Source organism: Melopsittacus undulatus, chromosome 7 (assembly GCF_012275295.1).
Source record: "Melopsittacus undulatus isolate bMelUnd1 chromosome 7, bMelUnd1.mat.Z, whole genome shotgun sequence".
Taxonomy (NCBI): domain Eukaryota; kingdom Metazoa; phylum Chordata; class Aves; order Psittaciformes; family Psittaculidae; genus Melopsittacus; species Melopsittacus undulatus.
Genome location: NC_047533.1, coordinates 27781601 through 27806415, shown reverse-complemented (window position 1 = coordinate 27806415; position 24815 = coordinate 27781601). Strand labels below are relative to the sequence as shown.

Sequence of the window (24815 nt, the reverse complement as noted above, 5' to 3'; positions counted from 1 at the left end):
CTAAGAGAAAAAATGATTGCTCTCATCAGTAGGGCAGATACCAAAGGAGGGAACAAGGACTTCTGAAGATAAAGAATACTGGCAGAAGAACAAAGGGCTATCGCCTGGAAGTTAATAAATTTGAGCTGGAAATCAAAAGAAAATTTCCAAGCATCAGAGAAACGAAATTCTGGAACAATGCTGCAAACTTGTTTTTAAACAAACTTGTTTTTAAAACAGCAATTAATAAGATTAACAACATGATTGTCCAATAGAGTTGTTGTGACAGCAAGGCTCTTTCCAGCTCTACCCTGATGATTCAGGAGATGCAACTGACCCTGTGTTTGATGTGAAAATCAACAGAAGGTGCAGCTGAAGGGAGAGAGTATGTTTCTGATTCAAGACTCTGCAGAATTTGTTAGGAACACACCTCTTTCAGACATAGACAAAGGGACCAGTGGAGCAAGTGGCCAGGCAACCACCACAACTGATCACTTACAATATAAAACTTTGCAAGCTGACATTTTCTTGAAGTAAATAAGAACCAGAAAGAATGAAAAATAAACAAATGGCAAAAGTAGTTAATTTTCAATGTCATCTGCAGTTTGGGGGTTATGTTTTGGGGGTTTTGTTGGTAATGAAAGTTCTTTGAGAAGATCAGTCAGAATGTGACCAGGGAAATACCAATCACTTTAGAGAGCCACGTTAATTCTGAAAAATTGACCCCCAAAAAGCCTAAATCCAAACCATTTTCCCAGTAACAGATCGATAGCAATGCTCATCTCATCACCCTATGTCAGGATTTTTCATATTCTTATCAAGCAGCAATCTTACTCTCCATTTGATATATGTTGATGCTGCTCGGATCTGTAACATCTGTACACTTACTTGCAAACCTCGCTTTGGCAATCAGCTTTTAAAACTGCAGATGAAGCCAAAACCTGCTTTTTCTATGCATGAGGCAATAGTGCCATCTCGTGGGAAATGCTCTTGCCTCGTGCCTTACGGTGGGGCAGGGGAATTTGGAGCCTTTCCTCATACAAACAATTCCTCAAAAACTAAAGATGTAGGGGGGTTGAGGGGCTTTTCTGGTTTGTTGGGGTTTTTTTCCTTTTTTAAGTTGGCTCCTTCAGGTTAGCACATAAACTTGTCCACTAGCCTTTTCCTGCACTGTGGTAAGGTTCCATAAGGTTTGTGCTCTGCTCCAAGGTGCTCTCCTACAGGCCATGGCCTCAGCACCCTGTTTGGATCCAGCCTGGGGAGCCCTAAGAGTACGCGGCAGAGCAATGCTACTCTGCATCGTCCAGCACAACCAGCCTCACTGAGCAAGCACATGCCATGAGTCCCTGGGTCTGCCACTCGTGTGCTACACAAACACACACAGTTGCCAGTCACATCTCAACCATGCTTCTCCTATTGACATTTTCAGTCCATTTTGGTCTGATCTTGTGCCTCTTTACCTTTTTAATTACATTTTCCTTCCATCTCTGCAAAACCAAAACACAAACAGCACTTCATGCACCAGAGAACAAAGGAAACCTGTTTACGTTTAAAATGCCACCCACCTTGCAGAGAGCTCATCTGTTTCTTCAACAATCAATACAAGTAGCGTGCTTCTTCCAGCGAGCTCTATGGGCATGGCTGCTTGGTGAGGAAGGGAACAGATCAGCTGTTTGGCTTCCTTTTACGCACAGCAGGCACTAAACAGAAAGCCAGCTGCCTGCTTCAGACTGGAGCCTGTTCTGTAAGGCTTTTCCCCGTGCCACCACTCTGCTCTGCCATGACTCCTCAGACAATGGGAGTTCTCTCCCGCCAAAATGACAGCAGGCTGTAACCCCACCTGGGCTCTGGCCAACCTGCTTCTTTGTGAGCAAATAAAGGTAAATCCAAACACTTGGGAACATCTCTTTTTTGCTTTTCTGGATCCCTGGCAAAGGTGGTGAGTGCTGAAGCTATCAGATAGCAATCAACCAGAAACTGAATTAAACAGGATGTGGTGCTCACAGCAAGTTTTATTTTGCAGCCCGCATGCAGTGGTTCAAAGCACACTCAAGTCTGAATCTCAGGCTGGTACTTCCATGGTGCTGTTGGTTTAGCGTTACTAATGAAGCCAAGCACCAGGACAAATGGGAAATGTCATTTCATTTATCATTTGTACACTCTCACCAGTATTATAAAATTGCTATTTATATAATACCAGTATTATGAGAACAAACTGTCACACCCATGTATTTTTCCTTCCTGTATGAGGCTCTAGACGCTTTCCCTGAACTGTTACACACGCAGTGCAAAATAGACACAGACTCCCAAGCTGAAAATTCCTGAGATGGACAATCTATCCCAACTCTCAATAAATTGTGGCAGTATATTACAGCAGTATTAACAAATCAGACCACAAGCTTACAGAGAAACAGATGTCACATTGAGGTTTGGCTTCAGATGTCCATTAGCAAAAGCAGCAATTTAGATCTGGTTTAATTTAGTTTAAGCTAAACTCAGAACAGACCAGGTGCTGTTAGTCTAACATACAAAGAGCTTACACATGCTATTATTTTATTAATTCTCTAGCAAAATAACCAATTTACATTAACAGCTTTGAGGTACTAGTGTAAAACACATTGTTTATTCAGACTAATTGACAGGGACATGTTATTTAGATTGCAGTTAGCCATTCCTGAAATTCCTGTCTGGGTGAGAAAAACATATAGTACTAATTTCAACTGAAAATGGTTAAATTCAAAATTTCATATGCATTTCATTGATTTAACAGCTGAAGAATTCGAAGACAGTACTTCATGGAAACCACAAGTTCTAACAAGGTTGAACAATACACCATCCACTGACTGGAAGTGAAAATACTAATTGTATTTCTCTGTTAAAGGACTGGCAAAGCTCTACCCATGTCCAGTTTTAGTGGGATAGATTCCTGCCCAAATTACAGCAGCATGTAGAAATAATAGAGATCTCTTTTCTGAGCAAAGGTGTGATATTCAGGATAAAGGTGAAGGCAGCAACAACATGCCTTGAGGAGGTCTTCACACTGAAGTACCTAATACTTCACGTGCCCTCATGTAATCAACTCACCTCAACCTGAATAGTAAACACTCTCACACTTGTGGCATGCAAAATGCTTTTAAGGAATAATAGGTTCAATTTCTGGAAACAGAGATAATTTGATAAAATAGCCTTTCATATTTTCTGAATTTTTCTTGTGTGTCACAAGATTCTCATAACTCTTTGCTGTGAGCTATTTAACATAACTGCTTATTCTAATATTTCAAAAGAATTAGTATAGTCATTTTATATAATAAACTTTGCATGACTTCTCTAAACTGCAATATTTTGCCTTATTTTTCCATTAACAAAGCTCCCAATTCTCCAGTACCAAATACAACTTTACCAGAAAACAGTCAAACTTTAAAAATATCTGTCACTTTTTAAACTCTTTATCTTGTATTAACCAAACGCAGTCAGTCATGAAAAGTTAAAACTGTATGAAAGCTCACAGGGCAAAATGGTTTCTGTGAATAGAAGGTGATGCTTCCAGATAGCATTTGTCTTGTCTGTGCTGTTTGGAGGTGCATGTATCATCAACAGAGACAGGTTTTCACTGAAGATCCTGAATGCAGATTACAAAAGTGTTGTATCTACTTGTGATAGATTATATTCCTCTAATATAGAAAGCTAAATGCCAGATACTGTGAAAAGAAGGCATTAACCTAAAATGGTATATTTAATAATTTTTTATTTTAAAACAAAGAACTTTGCAGGCCAAAGCCTTTTAGGAAAAAACAATTTCACAGGAAGCACTACTAACAGTTGTAAAAGGTGCCTTCAGGCTGACATTTTTCTTTCAAGAAGGTAACATTACTTTGCGAACTGCTTTTGCAAGACAGAAGTGTTGCTTTCTGAAAGTCACAAGAGAGTATAAACACACCACCCACTTCATTTGTGTTTATGCCTCTATCTGTTAACAGTAAAATAACACCAAGTATTCTGTTCGTACTGTCTACCAAAAGGTAGAGCTTTCACATAAACACACCTGTATATCAGGAACAGCCCATGACAGATTCGCTTACATGCACTGTTTTAAACTATCAAAAACCTACATAAAATGAAACATACATACCTTTAGCATACTTGTTTAGTGTGCTGTATGACTAAAAGAAATACAATATTCTTGAAACTTGAACCATTGAATCTGAACATGTTAACATAGCTGCAAGCCATAATCAAGAGATTTTTATTTAACTTAAAGCTAGATTATTTAATACTACAGTAACAAAATCATTGGGTAGTTAACAATCAGAAACAGCTGACAAAGGTCACATAAAGCTGAAAGGCAATATTTAATTCTGATGGCACTTCTACAGAATGACAGTCTTGCAGTACACACATACAATACAAAGGTAAAGTTAAAAGGCTCAAATCCTGGAAGAAATACAGGCATGTAGTTTCCAGGGAATATTGTGATTTTTTTTTGCCTTCACATTTACTTTCTTTAGAGTATTTTTGGTTTAACTTGCCACTAAACTCCAGAGCTTCCTACGAGACCGAATCAGCACCAAAGCTAACTGCTAGCAAGATCAGATTGGAGGACATCATCAACCTCTTGCTCCCAACTTTCTTTCTCTGAACAGGATGCTGGAAGAATCTATCTAAATCGATTTCTAAATTTAAATCTTCATTGTGCAGTAGCAAAAAATAGCTGAGCTGTTTACCCTCAGTCTCTGCCAGCTCTGCATGGGTCTGTTATTGAGCTGCAAACACTGAAGACAACTGAAGACATTTTGATGACATTGTATTTTCTCCAGAAATAGGTGATAAAACATCCACACATTTTGACTGACTCAGACAGCCTTTGAATTGAGACACACACAATCAGCCTCCAAAGAGCTTACACACAGGAGAAATTCTCCAGGAATCCCAAAATCCCTCACAAAAACAAAAAATGTGCTGTTCTACATGAACACCTGGCCCAAAAGTGGTGGTTTTTTTACAAAGTACAAAAGTCTCACTTCCATCTGTCCATTTGCAGAGTTTAAATTAGCTCAAAATCTAGCCTTCTTTTTTCTAAAATTAACACTTAAAACAGCATGATCATGACCAAAAACTATCCTGTAACAGTTTCTTGCTGCCTTTTTTATTTGTCACCTATTAGAATCCACCCTTACTGTTTCTGCTGCATTTACAATGTGGTATTATCCAGGCTTTCATATATAGAGAAGAAATAAATAAAAAAAATAGAAAGAAAGAAAAATTCCTTAAGGTTTTAAAAACGCTCATTAAAATATCAATCATCAGTTTCACATTCACGATCCATTCTTTTGTAGGGTCTTTCAAGCAATTACAGAAGCCCCTTTTTATATGTTATTTTGCATTTGCTGGTTAGTTCCATGTAAGCTTTGTTGGTATAAAAGTTCTGCACTGTTCTCATGTGGATAAAAAGAAGCACAGGAGCTGTTATCATCTAACTTGACACCAAAAGCAATCTTCTATCTGACCTATAGATTTAATTAGCTTTAAATAAGCCACACAGGCAACCAGGACAAACAAGTATATTCCTATAAAAAGACATGGGCTGCAGAGTGCAGAGTATGGTAAGGTTTGTTCACCCAATTAAGTGTTACCACGTTGTGGAGTGACTTCCTATTTTACTGAAAATGGTTTGCTCTGCTCTGAAGCCTGAACTAACTTGTTCTCCAGGTACCTGCTGGGGTATGAGTTGGTCTGCCAAGCACTGAGAATTCATCTTTTATGGCATTATTAAATCTTAAGGAATACTAGTTCCTAGTGGCATCACAGCTGTGTGCAAGTCTGGAATTACCCTGCCTCTCATGCTTGTCAAGAAAAACATACCTCCTTGATGTAGTCTTAGCTTTCTTATAGTTGGTATGGAAACTGACTTGCACTCAAAATCATTACGCAGACATGTCTTTGTAACTACATGCAGAAGACAAACATACAAAACCTAATTAAAAAAAAAAAAAAACTACACCTACTTAGACCTTGGCAATTACAAAATTCTGAGAAATTCTTCATTTTCCTGTTCAAAACCATACTCAGGATATAAATTTTCTTCTGTTGCCACACAAGTTGTAGGCGCTCAGTTTTTCCAGAACTGTGGTGTTTTTAGTCATGAGATCAGTGCAGAAATATGCAGGTTTACTTCAAAGCTCAGATCTATAGCTGTGACCAACAATCAGGCTCTTATAAGATTAAATACATTGCTTTACATTTTCCCTTGTGACTTTTAGATAACAGGAAAATATACCATAAGGTGCATGTGCCTTTGTGTCCCCTTTCTGAAAGCAGTAGCTCCGTGAATAGATCTCTATGTGCAGGACTTCATGTGCACAGAACCACAGAATGGTTTGGGTAGGAAGATCCTTAGAACTTAAAGATCATTCGATTCCAACCTCCCTGCCATGGGCAGAGGCAGTTCCCACTAGACCAGGTTACTCAAAGCCCCATCCAGCCTGGCCTTGAACACTTCCAGGGATGGGACATCCACAACTTCTTGGGGCAAACTGTTCCAGTGCCTCATCACCCTCACAGTAAAGAATTTCTTCCTAATTTTCCTCTCATCAGTTCCTAATGGGCTTAATTCCAATGAAAATACATCTGTAGAGCTAGAGTCACAGCTGACCCATGGCTCATAGGGACCAATGTTAAAGTCTGCCTGAAATATGATCCTGTGCAAAAAGCCTTGTGCTAAAGTCTTAAACTAAACAAAAAGTAGAGGGAAAGAGTATGGATATGTAAATCTGCATAAGATCCCTGGAAAGGATCACAAAAATCTGCTCCTGTAACTTTATTTCAAGGACTAAATAGTCCTCCTTCTGATTGCTCATATTCCAGAACTGCAGAGACAAATCTGGGGAAAGCTCCACATACCTTTGAAGCATCAGTTATTAACTGGAATGAGACAGTGGAGTTGGTGAATTACACATCAGCTCAGTTATGACAAAACTTTTTTTTGTGTAAAAGCGTAAAGCTCCAGGGAGTCACTTGTGTGACTTGTATTTAAGGTTGGCCCTGCAGATGAAGTTCTGAGAGAAAAACAGTATCAGTTCTCTTGAAAACAAAAAAGGCTGATATTAAAATAAACATTTACAATGGAAGAAAAACCACAACTATTTAAAGCACCAGAATAAAATCTATACAGGTCTCATTTTCACACTTAAAATGTAATAAACACGCACAGTATGATATAACTGGATAAGATTTTTTTCACTGTGTTCATAAGAATTACTAATCTGTCTCTGGTATGAAAGTCCATTAAAATTTATACCAAATAGGCCAAACCAAGCAAATATTTCAAGCTTACAAATAATCAGTGGCACATTTTCAAAAAACTTCAAAGTCCAAACTATAAATTTGTATGATATCCATTTCTAAGTAACAACATATTTAACAAGGCTTTCCAAAAGCACACTCCCATGCTTTCACATAAGGACGTGTCAATAAAGCCCTGGGGATTGCTAGAGTACTGTTCTGTGCAACTTTCACGTTGCAGTTACAAAATTCAGTTTCCTGCAAGGACATATTTAAAAGGACACTGTGTGAGACTGGCACATCCTCAGATTATTGCTATGTTCTACAGTTGTAAATAAGCACCAATTAATGGAATTGTTTTCAAACCTCAACACTCTGCAACATTCATAGAATCATAGAATCAACTAGGTTGGAAAAGACGTTTAAGATCATCAATGACTTAGGTTATATTGAACATGCTATCAAGATAAACTGTATCATCTGCTATCTGTGTTAAAAAAAATCTAGATGCAATAATTCTATCTCCATCTGCAGGACTACAGAGTGGGTTCCTCAGTGCTCTGCAAATTTTGCCAAATCTGTATGATCTTGCACTGCATGCACTTCTTTTTTTATCAGAAAGGTTAAAATAGTTTACAAAATAATAAAAATAAGCCTCCTATAACTCTAAAAAAACACACTGAGCGCAAACTCCATTTGGAGTGATAATTGCTGTTCACATTATTGTGAGATTTGAGGTATTCTTGAAGAGAGAAGGCACCAGTGAAGTTGTTGGATCTGGATGTACTGCATCATAGGAACATATTCAGTTAACGCCCTATTGAAGAAAAAGACACATTTCAGTACAACTGTTTTTTTATTAAACCTCTAAATTGTCTTGGTTTCTAGATGGGCACACATTCAGTACTATTTGACATCCCTCACTTCACTATTACCTCAGCTATCTCTCTGGATTTTGAAAGGCACAGAGCCAGCACGCATACAGCTAAACTGTCTGTTGTGTAGAAAAGAGAACAAGTTTTACTTACGATAGAACTGGCCACAATAAATGCAACCAGAAGAGAGAACTCATGCAAACGGTCTGAGTAGAGAGAAAAAACAGCTCTCCTTCAGGTCAGAAATTGCAGTCTTTTTCCACACAAGGGGAAGAAAGGGGCTACCAAATTTAAAAGTAAGTATTTGGACTAGTATTTTAGAGTCAAAGACCTTCAGCGTGTTGCCTTCTTACTTAGTCATTCAAGGGCTTAATGTGAAAACCATAAGTCATTATGAACTACTATGCCCACTTACTCAGGCATCTATTCCTCAGTGGTGAAGGACTGCGGCTCCGAGACAACTGTAAGACATACATAAAAGAAACTCAGGTGTGCTTAAGAACTGTACCCAAGAAAAGTACCTGGGGACCCACCAACATTCAGTAAATTTGCATGTGTATCATTGCAGCTCCTCTGCTACAAAGCCAAACTCAGTAACTTTCTGATTTTTCTTTCACACCCTTCACACACACAAAGGAGTGTCTTACCCAAAACCTCCCACATTTTCAATACTCACATTTTGAGTTGATGGCACCATGTCAATTTAATAATATGGGCCAGGAATTTGAAAAATATACATGATTTTTACAGAAATAATTCAAAAAAATAACGTAACTATACATTATGCATGCAAAACTCTGGTGAGGTTTCACATATTTTATTAGTACCAGTACCACCTCAGCTCTTCTCCTCATGCCATACACTAATTTTTTGCTCCTTAGAGGCATTAGAGTATAAATTTAGATAGGTTAATTCTAGGAGGCAGGGACTATGTGCCATATAATATGCTGCAAATTCATCTTCACCTCCTCTCAGATGCAACAAAGGTGTTTATTTATTCCTAGTGTTAAAATGTACACATGTCACATCAGCATTTTTAGAAGGTTGCCTACGTTCTGAGTTTAAAATACTTGACGCTGTTAGTATTACAAGCATTCAGCTGGGACTTACGTGATGAGCTAGAAGAGGACTGGTGCTACGGCTTCGGCTGCAGCTTCGGCTTCTGTTTGTGTTTCTGCTTCTACTTCTACCAGACCACTACAAGAGAAGAGTTTGACAAACCTTTTGAAAGAGGGCATTTAACTAAGACAGACTCAGGAAACAGACTTGCCATGCAGCAGACAAGGCCTGGGGACAGAGAATAAACACAAACTTTCTCCTTAGAACAGGCTCTGCCAACAATCATACATCTGCACAATGAATTCATTAAGGCAAATGGAACTATTCATTCTAAATACAGGATAAAGCGCTAAAACCTAACTATATTTGATATACACAACCCCAGCCAAATTCTTGATTGTTCCATATAGTTTTTAAATTTTAGGGCAGTGTTTAAATCCAATTACTTCCCTTAGCATGTTCCTTAACAAAAGTACCTACCAGTACTCCTCTCTTGGTGACTGCTTCTCCCTTCACAATAACAATATCATTTTCCATCAGTGCAGGCCATACATGATAGGCCACCAAGGCAGCTGTGAAATCGGAGTCAAAACTACGATAGTACCTGTTGAAACACAGAGTACAAGAAATATCTGCATGAAAATGCCAAAAGACAAATATAATGCTTCATGTCATCAATGCTGATAAAAAGCAGAATCTCAGCTACAGCCCAAAGATCTTTCTTGACAACATATCCATATCACACCAGTATAAAGTTAACCTGTAAAAAATAAGAAAATCATTTGTAAAGCAGACATAGCAGAGTATGCTGTCTATTTATACTAAGAGATACTCCAATAAAGTCATCTCACACTTCAGAAGGCTGCTAGAACATATTCTTGCCTAGACCTCACACAAGCCAGAGTCTTTGCATCCACTGACATTAAATCTCCTGAGCAGCATTTTGGAAGGCATAGTCATTCCATCTTCCTGAAATAACTTGCTAGAACAAGACTCCTATAAAGGATATTACAGAAATACTCTACCTCAACTATAAAGTTACATCATGATATCTTACAGGACATAAGAGACAATTTCATTAGCAAGATGCTCAGACATTAATAATGAAATGGTGACTTTTTAGCTAAGAAAAATAATCTTGAAGGTCTGTGTTTACATAACATATATATTACCTCCCTCAGTCTGCCTTATCAACTAATGATACATACTTGGTTTTGTGGATTCAAACTCAATACCAAATAGATGAAATAAAAAATATGAACACATCTACTGATTGATGGCTTGGCTTCGAGAATGAAGATTTTGAGAAGGGCTTTATCCATGCTTACTACAAGCACAGTGACCAAGGGCAAGTGGGATACGCAAATCTGGTTTGAAAAGGGTGCTTGGGCAATCAGGGAGTGTCCGACCAGGACTGCCATCTCCTGAGCAATCTGGAGCTACCCATGCGCTGGTCTGCCCACATGAAAGGATGGATCTGCAGCTTCCCATGCACCTTGTCACCTGCCGATTCGACCCTCACCCATCCATACTGACAAGTGAGAGCAAGTCCTTCCAGCCTGCACAGTGCATTGTTTAGGTGAGGCCCCACCCTTTACACCTGAGGTTTAACTGCCAGGCCTAGCGAGCTAGGACGGTGACAGCAGAGTCCACAGGTCGTAGGTTTTGTAAGAGTGTCCTTCCCTTCAATCACAGACCATACAAGGCTGGACGAGCTCCATCAGCCCGGGTTTGAAGATAGGAGTTTTCCTTCTCCTGTGTTCTGAGCAAGACTGTCATGTCCTGGGTCAATCTTGAGCGACCACTATCGCGAGCCCACCGAGGTGCCTGCAGCGCTGCAATATCGCTACGTCTAGGTGGGATTCTGACTTAGAGGCGTTCAGTCATAAGCCTGCAGATGGTAGCCTCATGCCAGTGGCTCCTCAGCCAAGCGCACGCACCAGGGATCTGAACCTGTGGTTCCTCTCGTACTGAGCAGGATTCCTATTGCAACAACGCAACATCACTAGGGTAAAACTAACCTGTCTCACGAATGCATCTATACATTAGTAATGAGTATACAATAGCAAATTACATAAAACAATGTTGTAAAGAGATGCATGAAGCTCTGTATGGAGAAAGGTATAGGGTATGAGATGTTTGGCCAGCCATTTAAGGGAATCCTATCAGACATAACTAACAGAGCTATTTTAATTCCCACAAATTTTGCTAAATGTTTGTTTACCACATATATACACTATACATGTAAACATACTTATGCCATATATTTACCTATACAGATGGATTGATGTGTGCATATGTCTCCTGCAGCAGCACATATGAACTCATTAGACCTGGTTTTTGAAGCCTATACACACCAAGTATGTGAAGAAAAGCATCCCAAGACTATACCGTAGCATTACTGCCTTCTTAATTCAGCCAGTAGCTCTGGATATCAAATAGTATTTGGACAGCATCATTACGCAGTTACATGACTTTGCACTCTCTTGTTGATGGGCTACTTTTATCTTCTCTATTTCAGTTCTTGTCTTCTTCAGCTCTTGCCTACCTGAGCTCCATCTTCATCATCATCATCATTAGTATTAGTATTATAAACCTCCCTACTGGTATGGCTTTTCTTGCTTTTGAAAGCAAATTTTTTTTTTTAGCAATCAATCCCTTTATTTTTCTTGAAGGTATGGAAGTACCCTATGGTTCTCTGCCAGCTAACAAAGCAGCCAGCCCTGACCCTATAGAGAGGATTTTTTTTTAATCCTGTTTTTAAATGGCATTTTTCTTTTTGCTCAGCTCTAAACCAGAAGAGGTGAAAGCGTATTAAGATCCATATGTTGTACAGCAGTCACAGCACATATGTTGAAGATCCTGATATCAGACACCAACTGTCAGATCTCAGTTAACGTGACTTTGACAAAATGGGCTAGAAAGGAAGAACAAAGATGCACACATTTTCTAAACACTGGAGGCAGATAGAGACTGAACAGAGAAAGGAGAGCTGATAATTTTCCTCTTAAATGATAAATTAAATATGAGCCAGAGACTGAAGTTTTCCAGGAGATTGCTCTGCTATTCATTAAAAGAATCTGCTAACAATGGTCCACATCCTGGCATTTTTACACCATCATAAACCTTAAAGACATACCAAATTCACTACAGACCAGGAATAGCTGCCCCAAACCTAACACTCAGCATCAGTCTTAAACCTTTTAATTTATGCGGAAAGAAGAGACTATACAACCTGGTGGAATATTTTTTAAAAGTACAAATCTAACTGAAAATAAGGAGTTCTTACTTGGTCTCACTGAAAAGTTCTCCATCAATCCCAAAGGCAATATCAAGAGGAGGAACAAGCGTCTGCATTGAAAAAGCCACACGGCACAACTCTCGAATCAAAGTGCTGATCACAATGAAATCAATTTCTGATGGAAATGAAATCTTTGGGTTGATGTTCATGGAGCGAATTACTTCCTGAAAATAAACAATTGAGTTTTTGAGCTCACTAACACTTCTGTTCAATTGCAAGTATGGAAATCCCTCTTATATATGCCTCTCAACTTTCTACATTTAAAAATCAGTATCAGAAGTTCCCAGCAATGTTGTCTTAGGCTATTCCAGAAAATATTAGCTTCAGAAAGAATGTGCTGTTATTTTGGTATTGAGGTATGAGCTACATCATTGACATAGATCTTAGAAGGGAGATGCCGCTCTTCAGTAGAGCACACAATTTAAGAAAAATATGAAATTCAGCTTACATTCATTTGATTTAGACAGTTACAGTGTATCTTGTACAAAATACTATTTTGACAGACAGAGACATTCTAGTCTCAGGCAAATAAAACAAGCAATCATTGAGCCATACCATAATATTACTGTAGAAAATAAACTGCTACAAGACTTAATGCAATAAACTCTTTTACTTGTTCAGGTTACAGTGCATTTCTAGCTTACACACTCCAAATTTGTTAGCTACTGAAATAGATCAACAGATCACTTCCCCGATGCCCTTGACTTACATTGACACTGGCTTGAACATCATACAGATCCTCATGGTCAACTATATAATCCAGGACAGTATCCTCAAGTGATTCAGGTCCCGTGTGACCAAGAGACAGAGTCTCTGTTACACGTAGTTTGAATTGCCTGTAGGCCATCTTTGCTGCATGAAAAGACTCCTGCAAACATGAAGAACATCTAGTTAAATTCAGGAGACTGAGATTTTTTATCACTTATCTGAGAAGATGAACTTAATCAAATATTACTATTGTAAGGAGGAATATAGAACACTGCTGTAAAACTGAAGGTTAGAAACAGTACTCATCTGTCAGGACTTCTCTGGTTAAAATAAGTGTGATTTATTTACAGAAGATGGGATTGAAAAGCTCCCCACCTAACCTTCTATATTTATGTAGGATTCCATCACACCCCCACAATCAATGAAATCACATTCAAAGATATCAAGAGCAGAATTCAATAACAGCATTTTATTTGCTACAGCCTAACAACAGACAGGAGCACCTCTTTTCTGTTGGGAAGAAAGGTTGAATTGGAAACTGTAAACTGAATGACAGCTGTGGGAAAAAACCTTCAGTAAGTTAATGTGTACAACCCCAAGCACATTTAAGAAACACACTGCCTCTCTGACAAAGGTAAGTACTACATCAATTCTACAGAACAGAAGATTAAATACAGAAAAATAAAATCAAGTTTCTTCAGACTGAGCTCTCAGGAAGTGTGAGGTATCTAGGTAATTTGAAGGGAGCAAATAAAATGAGAAAAGCACATAGTTACAGGCAAGAGGGACCATCATATGGAAAGACTCTTTGCTGTCTAAAATGTGGTATTCCTGAAAGACTTCATCTATGTTAGGCAGTGTTGTTTAGTGCAGGAATCATCCACCCTTCAGAGTCAATCAGTCTTCATATGTATCCATTTTACCACCTGTAGTGTAGATCACTGACCTTGTTCTAATGTTGGGACAGGACAGTCAGAACTGAATACAGAGTTTGTTTTACAAGTGTGAGGGAAAAAAAGGAAAATCAAAAGGTAAAAAGATGTTTTCTTCTCCATACTTCACAGAAATGATAATTTACACACCACTTAATCCATTCCAGCCATAATATTTTATAAAATCACAGAATCAGCTAGGTTGGAAAAGACCAACCATTACCCCAGGACTGCCAAGACCACCACTAAACCATCTCAATGAGGGCCTCATCTACATTGTTTCTTAACACTTCCAGGGATGGTGATTCCACCACTTTCCTGGGCAGCCTGTTCCAATGCCTGATCAACCTCTCAGTGAAGAAATTTTTCCTAATATCCAATCTAAATCTGCCAACCCCCCACTCCCCGGTGCAGCTTGAGGCCATTTTCTGTTGTCCTATTGCTTGTTACTTGGGAGAAGAGACCAACCCCACCTCACTACAGCCTCCTGTCAGGCAGTTGTAGAGAGCAATAAGGTCCCCCCTGAGCTTCTCTTCTCCAGACTAAACACCCCCAGTTCCCTCAGCTGTTCCTCATCACACTTGTGCTCCAGACCCTTCACCAGCTCCATTGCCCTTCTCTGGGCCTACTCCAGCACCTCAATGTCTTTCTTATAGTGAGGAGCCCAGAACTGAGCACAGGATTCAAGGTGCAGCCTCACCAGTGCCCAGTCCAGGGGGATGATCATTGCCCTGGCCCTGCTGACTGCACTATTGCTGATACAGGCCAAGATGCCATTGCCCTTCTCAGCTGCCTGGGCACAAGCTGGCTTATGTTCAGCTGCTGTCAGTCAGCACCCCCAGGTCCTTTTCTGATGAGCAGCTTTCCACCCACTTCTCCCCAAGCCTGTAGTGTTGTGTGAGGTTGTTGTGATCCTTCTGGCCTGTAAAACAAGGATTATTTTTCTTACCACAGCTGCAATGTATATTATCCTGTGTACCATCTCCATGTCACTGATGTATGTCTTTAAAAAGGTTTCTGCATCCAAGCGTCTATGATCATAAATGTCACCAAAGCGAGTTATCAAGCAAGCACGCCGGGAAGCGTTTGTGCGCCTGGCTCGGCCAGATGAGGAGCTCCTCAGGGGAAGTGCAGTGAGTGACTTGTTCTCTCTGTGCCTTGGGGAAGGAGAGTGACTCCGTGCAAGCCTATGACAGACATATGAAGAAGCATGAGGCCACTTCACCATCCTCAGATGATTTTGTCATGTGCACAGCTTTCTGTCAATTTAATTATTACCAGAGTAGGCTAAGATTACATAATTAAAGTAGTAAAGCTGCAGCTGGCTAGTTTAATATGAAGGCAATTGTGTCAATACATTTTATGGGCCAGAGCCTGAATTAATGTAGTTCCTAAAGTGTGTACAGTCAAGCACTTTGTCCTGGGGAAACACACTTTTAACTAGTAACACTTCAGAAATTTGTTCCTCTTTCAGTATCACTGAGGAGTTGTAAAATCAAACAAGTGAGACTATAACAAGTTCTGCCCTGTAATGGTACAGTATTCAAGGAGGACTTGAAAACAAAAGACCTAACCAGCTCTTTTTATTCTGTACAGTTGCTCTTGAAGTGTTTTGTAAAGCTGTTCTTTGCTGTTTTGCTGGACACATAACATAGCTGCCTGAAATTAAAATATTTTGGCACTAGGACAAACCAGTTAAAGAGCTTATGTTCCTTCACAGCAAAGTACAAAAGCTTTGTTTTTGTTTATACTTTAATTTCAAGTAAGGAGGGAATCCGTGCTACCTAAAATAAACAATTTCTGATTCAGTAAATTCTCTGAATAACACCTCTACCTGCTTTGGAGAAGAGAATTCTCGGCATCCAGGATAGAAATCTTATCCTTCAGCATTTGAATCTGATGCTCATAGTCGTTCAGACAATTTAACTTCTTCTGGGCATCCTTCTCTTGGGAATGAGAAATCTTCAGACTTAATCAAACAGAATAAAGTCAGTCACAAGATGTTCTTCTACCAAAGAAGGAACCATCTGTCCATTAATGCTCATCAGATACAAAGAACAAAAAAAAGAAAAATATGAAATATTGAGCAAGCTTCACATGCTGAAATACCGGCAAATTAGGAGTTTACAGAATATACCCCGAAGCATTACTCCTAATCACACTTTAAAATGGAAAAGTGTACTGTGGCAGGAGACTGGATACACTACACCTTACATTACAGGGGCCATCACTGGTTGGCATTTGGTGTCCTTGCACTAGTTCTAGTTCAGATGATGAGGTCTAAGAAAAAAGTGTTTTTTCCTTCTCATATTTAAGATGTTAACTAAACCAGCTCAATTTCCTTTCCTACAGTTTAAGACTCTGGATACTTTCTTATATCAGGCTCTTGGATTTGACTTTTTTCTTTTCTGGAATATATTAGTCAGCCAAAGGATATCACCAATGAGAAATGACCTTTAAAGGTCCTTTCCAACCCAAACTATTCGATGATTCTATGTTAATCAAGTAGTATCAAAAGATAACTATTCATCTCCTGCTTTCAAGAGAAGTAGTGTTTCTTAAACATTGGCAGACAACCAGTTAAGCAAGTTTATCTCTGTCCTTTACTAAGGGCTAAAGAATTCTAATACACAGAAAAAGTGGGAAAGGAAAATAGATTTGGGAAGACAAGTAAATACCTAAATCCTGTTGTAATTAATATCTTGATATATATAAAAAAAAAAGCTTATAATTTTTTAGCAAAAGAAAAAAAAAAGCATTATTTAACTATAATTTAATTTAACATAATTAATAATTTAACATAATTTAACTATATTGAGAATTGGTTGTAGAGTTTAATTATATTGGGTCTAGACCACATTTGCTCTAATAACCCAGAAGACTAAGATGTCTAGCAAAACATGCATAAAGTATGACAGAACACAGACAAGAGGAATGACATTATCAGCTGTTCCCAAAATCTCAGAAAGCACATTTACACAGGTGCGAAGGACACTCCTGGCAAACTGTTCCTTATGTAAAAAAAATAATAATCCTGCCCTAAAGGCTACAGATCAGTCCTGACCTCACACGCTGTAGGGCAGGGATGCCATCCAGAGGGACTTGTGAGGTGGGCCAATGCCAACCTCATGAAGTTCAACCAATCCCAGTGCAAGGTCCTACACCTGGGCTGGAGAAATCCCAGGCACAGCTACAGGTTGGGCAGAGAAGAGATTCAGAGCAGCCCTACAGAAAAGTTCTTGGGGGTGTTGATCAACAGGAAACTGAACATAAGCCAGCTTCTGTGTGCACTTACAGCCCAGAAAGCCAACCGTATCCTGGGCTGCATCAAAAGGAGCGTGACCAGCAGGTTGAAGGAGGTGAACCTGCACCTCTGCTCTCGTGAGACCCAACTTGTGAACTGTACGGTGTGCAGTTCTGGTGTCCTCAACATGAAAAGGACATGGAGCTGTTGGAGCAAGCCCAGAGGAGGGCCACGATGCTGGAGTACCTCCCGTATGAAGATAGGCTGAGAAAGTTGAGGCTGTTCAGTCTGGAGAAGAGTAGGCTGTGTGGAGACCTCATAGCAGCCTTCCAGTATCTGAAGAGGGCTCATAAGGATGCCAGAAAGAGACTCTTCATCAGGGGCTGTAGCAATAGGACAAGGGGTGATGGGTTCAAACTTAAACAGGGGAAGTTCAGTTAGATATAAGGAAGAAGTTCTTTCCAGTGAGGGTGTTTAGACATTGAATCAAGTTGCCCAAGGAAGCTACGAATGCTCCAGTGTTCAAGGCCATGTTGAACAGAGCCTTGGGCAACATGGCCTAGTGCGAGGCATCCCTGCCCATGGCCAGGTGGTTGGAACTAGATGATCTTAAGGTCCTTTCCCGCCCAAACCATTCTGTGATTCTGGTTTTGACAAGCAGGTGAAGACTATTCAATTCTGATTTCACCCAATTAATAGGGTTCAAATTTTGTAAAGATGAGTCACAGAACATGAAAAACAGCAACTTTGGTTCAATCAGAAGTTCAATTCCCAGGCAGAAGATGCAAATGTAGAGTGGCAGCTAAACTGAGAGCATGAACCACACCTATGTGGAGACAGAATTCCTGAATTCACAGGGAGACAAGATTTTATTCTTGTTAGTAGTCCAAATGACAATACAAATTTCTGTCCAGTGTGCATTAAGACCTACACATGAGAACCACAAGATGCTTTATTCCCTACTAATAGTTTTAATCAGGAAGACAGCAGTCAGATTATACCTAAGAATCAAGGAGTTATATGAGCTCCTTTTTACCCAACAGACCAAAAGAGCCCATTTTATGGGAATATGAGTTTATACCCTAGGTAGCCATCCAAAACTTAAAATCCAAAGTGATTAAAACTTGCTAGGAAAGTCCATGGATGAAATCTGACAATTAGCATTGTCAGATTTCCAGATCCAGACAACAGATTTCCAGATCTAATAATCTGGAAGATTAACATCCAGAGATGAACAAGTGATATGCAACTGCCCTGTGAAGAAGGACTTGGAGATAGCAAATAGGTGAAAAAAGAGAAATGAGCTGGCAATGTGCATTCACAGCCCAGAAAGCCAAACATATCCTGGGCTGCATCAAAAGGAGTATGAGCTGCAGGTTAATGGACATGATTCTCCCCCTCTACTCCTCTTTCATGAGCCCCCAGCTGGAGTACTGCATCCAGCAGCTCTGGAGTACAAGACAGACGTGGACCTTCTTGAGTGAGTTCAGGTGAGGGCCACAAAAATTATCAGGGGGCTGGAATTCTTCTCTTATGAGAAAAGGCTGAGAGAGTTAGGGCTGTTTAGCTTGGAGAAAAGGCTTCAGAGAGACCTCATTGAAGCTTTTCAGCAGTTAAAGGGTGTTTATAGGAAAGACTGAGACTATTTTTTATCTCTGTGCTACAGATAGGACAAGGACTAATGGTTTTAAACTCAAAAAAGATTTAGATTATATATAAGGAAGGAATTCTTTACAATCAGGGCAGCAATACACATAGGTACTTGATTTTTATCAAGGTTTGCTCAGCATGCAACAGTTCACTGACTATAATTTCACTTGGATTGTCGTGAATTACAGAAAACTCTTACCCAGAATACTGGCATGCTTTCCAACTCCTCTGACAGAAGCAAAACCTACTGCCTCAATTTATGAGTGAAGGTATGTCTGAATCATTTGTACCCCAATTTGGACACACAGACAATCCAGAGCCTAGATGTATTTTGAAGCTCTGATTTTAAGACAGAAATGATGCATTTTAAAAAATCTCTGGCAGTATTTAGTTGCCAAGAGAAAAACATGGCTTGTTCAAAAACAAACAGCAAGAATAACAGTTAATTCCCCTACTCTTGTTGCACTTGGTTGAGCTTTAGACGAGTTGAAGTCAGTTCTTCCTGCAGCTCTTGCAGTTGAAAATTCTGGTTGCTGACCAGCTCTCTCAGCTGCCTCTCTTTCTCAATTAAATCCTACAACGAAACACAATCACAGTGCTTGAATGCTCCACCTTACAGAAACCTTTGGCAAATTTAGTATGGTGTTATTACCAGACCTATTTCTAAACATTTCAGTAAAGACCATTTCTAAAAGACCTGAAACCAGAAGCAAATGCATACCTTCTAGAAATATAACCAATACCTTCCAGGTACACAAAACAAAGACTCAATTACATTAGGAAATAATACTTCTTTTACACCTCATGATAGACAATATGGAAGGTCTGCATATGCAGATGTACTATTTCTATACACATCATTTTAACCAAGTGTTCTTGCAGACATATTGCATGTTGGTTGGGTTGGGATTTTTTTTCAGCCAGTCATCTTCTGACTCATTATATCACCAACTTCAGTAAAGTCTGGGGGAATTCATGCACACAAAATAACAGGAAAACTTCTTAGAAGAGGAGGCAACAACTGTCATTCAAGAAAGCACACTAGTTCACATGCATCTCTGTCTTTAGCAGCCAATAGATTTGCCTGATGCTGCCAAATTAAATAGGTAACTGTGCAGTAGGCTTTTCTTCGTGTTTTGAATGTCACATGCAACTACAACCCTGCAACTGGTGTAACAGGTGTACTGTCATTTAGTAACATTATTACTGTACACTTTGGGATTGGTATTTTTTGCAGAACCCTACTCCTGCCATACACTAGAACCTCACTCTTACGGGATATCACTTACCATTTTCTTTTGTGTGAAACAGCATAAGCTCTAGAAGGCCAAAAGTAACTTTAATGGCATCTTTGATTTCCCTTTCAAAGGAAACTTACCATGGGACAGAGAAATAGCACAGCTGTCTGCATGTGTGCAGCTAAGGGTGTGTTTCATTAAGCTAAAACAGGGAGGGAGGTTATTATTAACAGAAAGTCATTAAAGCTCTCCTGCTGGTATAAACTCACACCATTCTATTCCACTAAAATAAATTTCCTACATACCTGAGTGAGAGTGGTGTCAAAGATACTTCCTGATGAGCAGCTAAAACCAGGTGCCAGCCGCGGCAGGAGACGAGTTTTGATTGTGTCCACACCTGCATATTGCCCACCTTAGAAAATATATAAAGAAATTGTGAGAACACTTACAGAAAGAGCCAGACTTTGGCAAGGTGACACATGTGAAATGTGCTCGTAGTAATAAGAGAAGGCAGTGAATTACCTTCTCGAGATGTTTCATTGAGGATTGCGAAGAGCTGACCTTGAATCTCAGAACTCAGTTCTAATATTTCACAGCATCGGTTCAGATTTTGATCACAGGAATTAAACTGTAAATTAATGTGTATTAGTGACATTTAATTTAATTTCATTAATTAAGCCACTGTGTGGGCTTTCTTAAAATTATTCTTGTTATGATCATGACTTCCCCCCCAAAAAATGACATCTTCACAACCTTTTCTTATTGCACCCACTAGAACACTCATCTTCAAAATGTTCACATTGCTGATGGGCAAACAAACAAGACACTTCTATTACACAGCTAACTCACTACTTGAGAAAACTTAGCCCTTCCTCCATTCATAAAGAAGATGCAACCATAAGTATCTCTAAAATAAAGTAATTGTGGATCTGTGATAAAATCTTTCAACACAGACTTTTTAAAATAATAAGATAGGAGATTGTTGGGTGAAAACGCTGCCTAAAATCTCATTTTCTATATTAGCTGAAATAATACATATAAGACTATTATGTTTCTCTGTCAACAGCCACGTGCACCCCTCATGCAATTTCATCTGATTAAGAGTTACCAGCTGAAATAGTACTGAAGAACAGGCAAAAACTAGGATTATGCCTATGAAACAACAGACCAACAGAACTACACCACTTTCAGCAAATTCTAAAAAGGAGCTGATGGGGTTAATCTGTCCAGGAGGCTACTACACCTGCCAGGGGAACAGACATTTTGCACCTGCTTCCTTAATCTTTACCCATAATCTGTTCACCATCTTCAAAGCAGATCACCCTGGAGGTCTTCAGGCTTTGATGGCTCCATATGGCTTTTACAAGCTTCCAAAACAGCTAAAACTCCCACTCGTGCCCCTGTCAGCTTGCATTTGGATTGCTGCAACATGCTTTCCTCTGGCCTCAAGGAGCACAGTCTTGCCCTGCTAACCTCTGACAGAACACCACTGCATTGTGCATTTGTCTAGATCATTACACCAACATAATACCCATGGTGCTTCCATCTGCCAGCTCCTCTTGTGCCACAGCAGCCTGAAACTGCTTGTCTTCATTCCCCAAGACCTACAAGACTATCCCCAACTCACTTACTATGGAAAGCTTAGCTCCCACTGTTGCTCTGCCATCCCAAAGTCTACCTCCACTATCCATTTGCAAGCTTTGAAAACACATACCTCTGCCCTCCCTCCTCTAGTGTTCTGCACTTTGTGGCAGCTTTGTCAGCTACCCTGACTCCTCCTTAAAACTGTGCTTTGTTGTGAATCCTGACAAGAGTTGCACTGGCTATTAATATGGTGTAACACCTATGTAGCATCAAATATAAAAAGAACCGACTTCCCTTGAAAAGCTGTGTCTCTGCTCAGCACCTTTTCTCACCAAACATAGCACAAGGTAGGTGGTTACAGGCTAATGACCAAATCAGCTATGCATGCCCTGAAGCTAACAAAACCTGGAAGTACAGAAGTAGGAACTCCGTCACTTTCCACTGAGAAAATTCAGTTATCAAGTCTCAGGTCCACTCATCTCATCTTTCCCTAATTTTGTACCTTCTCTACCGCTTCCACTCTTTTGATTCCTCGGTCTCCTGTTACCCCTTTCTCTTTCATTTGTCATGTCTGTCATGGCAGACAGGTGAAGTTCCTGATGACTGGAAAAAGGGAAATATAACCCCCATTTTCAAGAAGGGGAAAATGGATGACCCAGGGAATTACAGACCAGTCAATCTCACCTCTGTGCCTGGCAAAATCTGGGAGCAGATTCTCCTGGAAGGCATGCTAGGGCACATGAAAAACACCAAGGTGCTTGGTGACAGCCAGCATGGCTTTACTAGGGGGAAATCCTGCCTGACCAATTTGGTGGCCTTCTATGATGGGGCTACAGAACTGATGGACGGGGTGGAGCAGCTGACGTCATCTACCTGGACTTGTGCAAAGCGTTCGACACTGTCCCACACAACATCCTTGTCTCTAAATTGGAGAAACATCAATTTGATAGGTGGACCACTCGGTGGATAAAGAACTGGCTGGATGGCCGCACTCAAAGAGTTGTGGTCAATGGTTCAATGTCTGGCTGGAGACCAGTAACGAGTGGTGTCCCTCAGGGATCAGTGTTGGCACCGGTCTTGTTCAATATCTTTGTCGCTGACATGGACAATGGAATTGAGTGTGCCCTCAGCAAGTTTGCCGATGACACCAAGCTGTGTGGTTCTGTTGATATGCTGGAGGGAAGGAATGCCATCCAGAGGGACCTCAACATGCTTGTGAGGTGGGCTGATGCCAACCTCATGAAGTTTAACCATGCCAAGTGCAAGGTCCTACACCTGGGTTGGGGCAATCCCAGGCACAGCTACAGGTTGGGCAAAAAGGAAATTCAGAGCAGCCCTGCGGAGAAGGACTTGGGAGTGTTGGTCAATGAGAAAATGAACATGAACCGGCTTCAGTGTGTGCTCACAGCCCAGAAAGCCAACTGTATCCTGGGCTGCATCAAAAGAAGCGTGACCAGCAGGTCAAAGGAGGTGATCCTGCCCCTCTACTCTGCTCTCGTGAGACCTCACTTGGAGTATTGTGTGCAGTTCTGGTGTCCTCAGCATAAAAAGGACATGGAACTGTTGGAACAAGTCCAGAGGAGGGCCACGAGGATGATCAGGGGACTGGAGCACCTCCCATATGAAGACAGGCTGAGAAAGTTGGGGCTGTTCAGCCTGGAGAAGAGAAGGCTGCGTGGAGACCTCATAGCAGCCTTCCAGTATCTGAAGGGGGCCTACAGGGATGCTGGGGAGGGACTATTCATTAGGGACTGTAGTGACAGGACAAGGGGTAATGGGTTAAAACTTAAACAGGGGAAGTTTAGACTGGATATAGGGAAGAAATTCTTTACTGTTAGGGTGGTGAGGTACTAGAATGGGTTGCCCAGGGAGGCTGTGAATGCTCCATCCCTGGCAGTGTTCAAGACCAGGTTGGATGAAGCCTTGGGTGATGTGGTTTAGTGTGAGGTGTCCCTGCCCATGGTAGGGGGGTTGGAACTGGATGATCTTGAGGTCCTTTCCAATCCTAACTATTCTATGATTCTATGATTCATTTATCCCCTTATATCCATCCACATCCTTCTACTCCTGCTTGAAACTGTTTTCTTACACTAGCTTCCTTGTTATTTAACCCCCAGCTGCAAACAGGACATTCCCCCTTCAGTAGTTATGCTGTCTTGCAGCAGCCTCCCAGCTCTAATAGGCTTCTCACCCAGCCGAGCTGGGAATATTCGGAAGCTGAACTTCATTCTCACCTTCAACATCCTTTTCCTCACGTTTTCCTGGCTGTTCCCAGGCCACAGACAGTTCCTCCTGAGCACACCCTCACCCCTGGTCCTTCCATCTGTCCATCTTCTACCACAAATACTTTCCTAATCCAGACATTACAGCTCAAATAAAAATTTTTACCTCCAGCCCTTGCTTTCAGTGAACCCTGTCACAGGCAATACAAAAAGCTGCGAGTGCTACAGACAGCGGGTGTTAAAATCGTGGTAACTGTGTGCGTGTGAGGGCCGATGTCCCAGACCAGCCATTAGAACCTGCTCCCTTCGGCCGGCCGCAGGCCTCGGCTGCGCTGTGCTCAGGGCACCGCCGCTCCGCGTCCCGCCGTCACCGCGGCAACAGCCTCACGGCCCGGCCATCGCGGCGACGGCGCCGCTCCCGGCGGACCCCGGAGGGCCGCGGGTGGGTGAGGCAGGCAGCCCTGCGCACGGAAGACACGGATTTCCCGGCGGACCCCGGAGGGCCGCGGGTGGGTGAGGCAGGCAGCCCTCCCTCCGCACAGAAGACACGGATTTCGCACCCTGCCAGCGGGGCCCACTACCTCGTAGTTCCGATGCCAGCTCTCCAGCTTCTCCTGCAGCATCCGGCCGCTCTCCGCGCTGACCAACCTCCTCAAGCTGTCCGCCATGGCGAGCGGTCAGCTCGCTCCCGGGGGGTGGATGGGCTGCGCTGGTTCCCCGCGCCCTCTGGGAGCCCTCCGCGGCC

General features: G+C 41.0%; 1 protein-coding gene across 1 annotated transcript; it reads right to left on the bottom strand.

The window, feature by feature from the left end:
• Nucleotides 1-7961: 7961 nt before the first annotated feature.
• SPATA18 (spermatogenesis associated 18) lies at nucleotides 7962-24738 on the bottom strand. The gene is made up of 12 exons (XM_034064917.1): nucleotides 24652-24738; nucleotides 20787-20892; nucleotides 20570-20676; nucleotides 19482-19600; nucleotides 15967-16101; nucleotides 15082-15319; nucleotides 13202-13360; nucleotides 12481-12656; nucleotides 9672-9795; nucleotides 9243-9329; nucleotides 8548-8593; nucleotides 7962-8074 (listed from the first exon to the last, which is right to left on the bottom strand). Exons 1-12 carry the CDS (start codon nucleotides 24736-24738, stop codon nucleotides 8067-8069), a joined length of 1392 nt encoding a protein of 463 aa, XP_033920808.1. The 3' UTR covers nucleotides 7962-8066.
• Between the last annotated feature and the right edge of the window lie 77 nt (nucleotides 24739-24815).

Coding starts and splice junctions, on each gene's coding strand:
- SPATA18 (XM_034064917.1), bottom strand. CDS start 24,738: ATGGCGGACAGCTTGAGGAGGTTGGTCAGCGCGGAGAGCGGCCGGATG. Junction 19,601..20,569: donor TTGACACCACTCTCACTCAG/GTATGTAGGAAA, acceptor GTTTCGTTGTAG/GATTTAATTGAGAAAGAGAG. Junction 13,361..15,081: donor TAATATACATTGCAGCTGTG/GTAAGAAAAATA, acceptor TCATGTTTGCAG/GAGTCTTTTCATGCAGCAAA.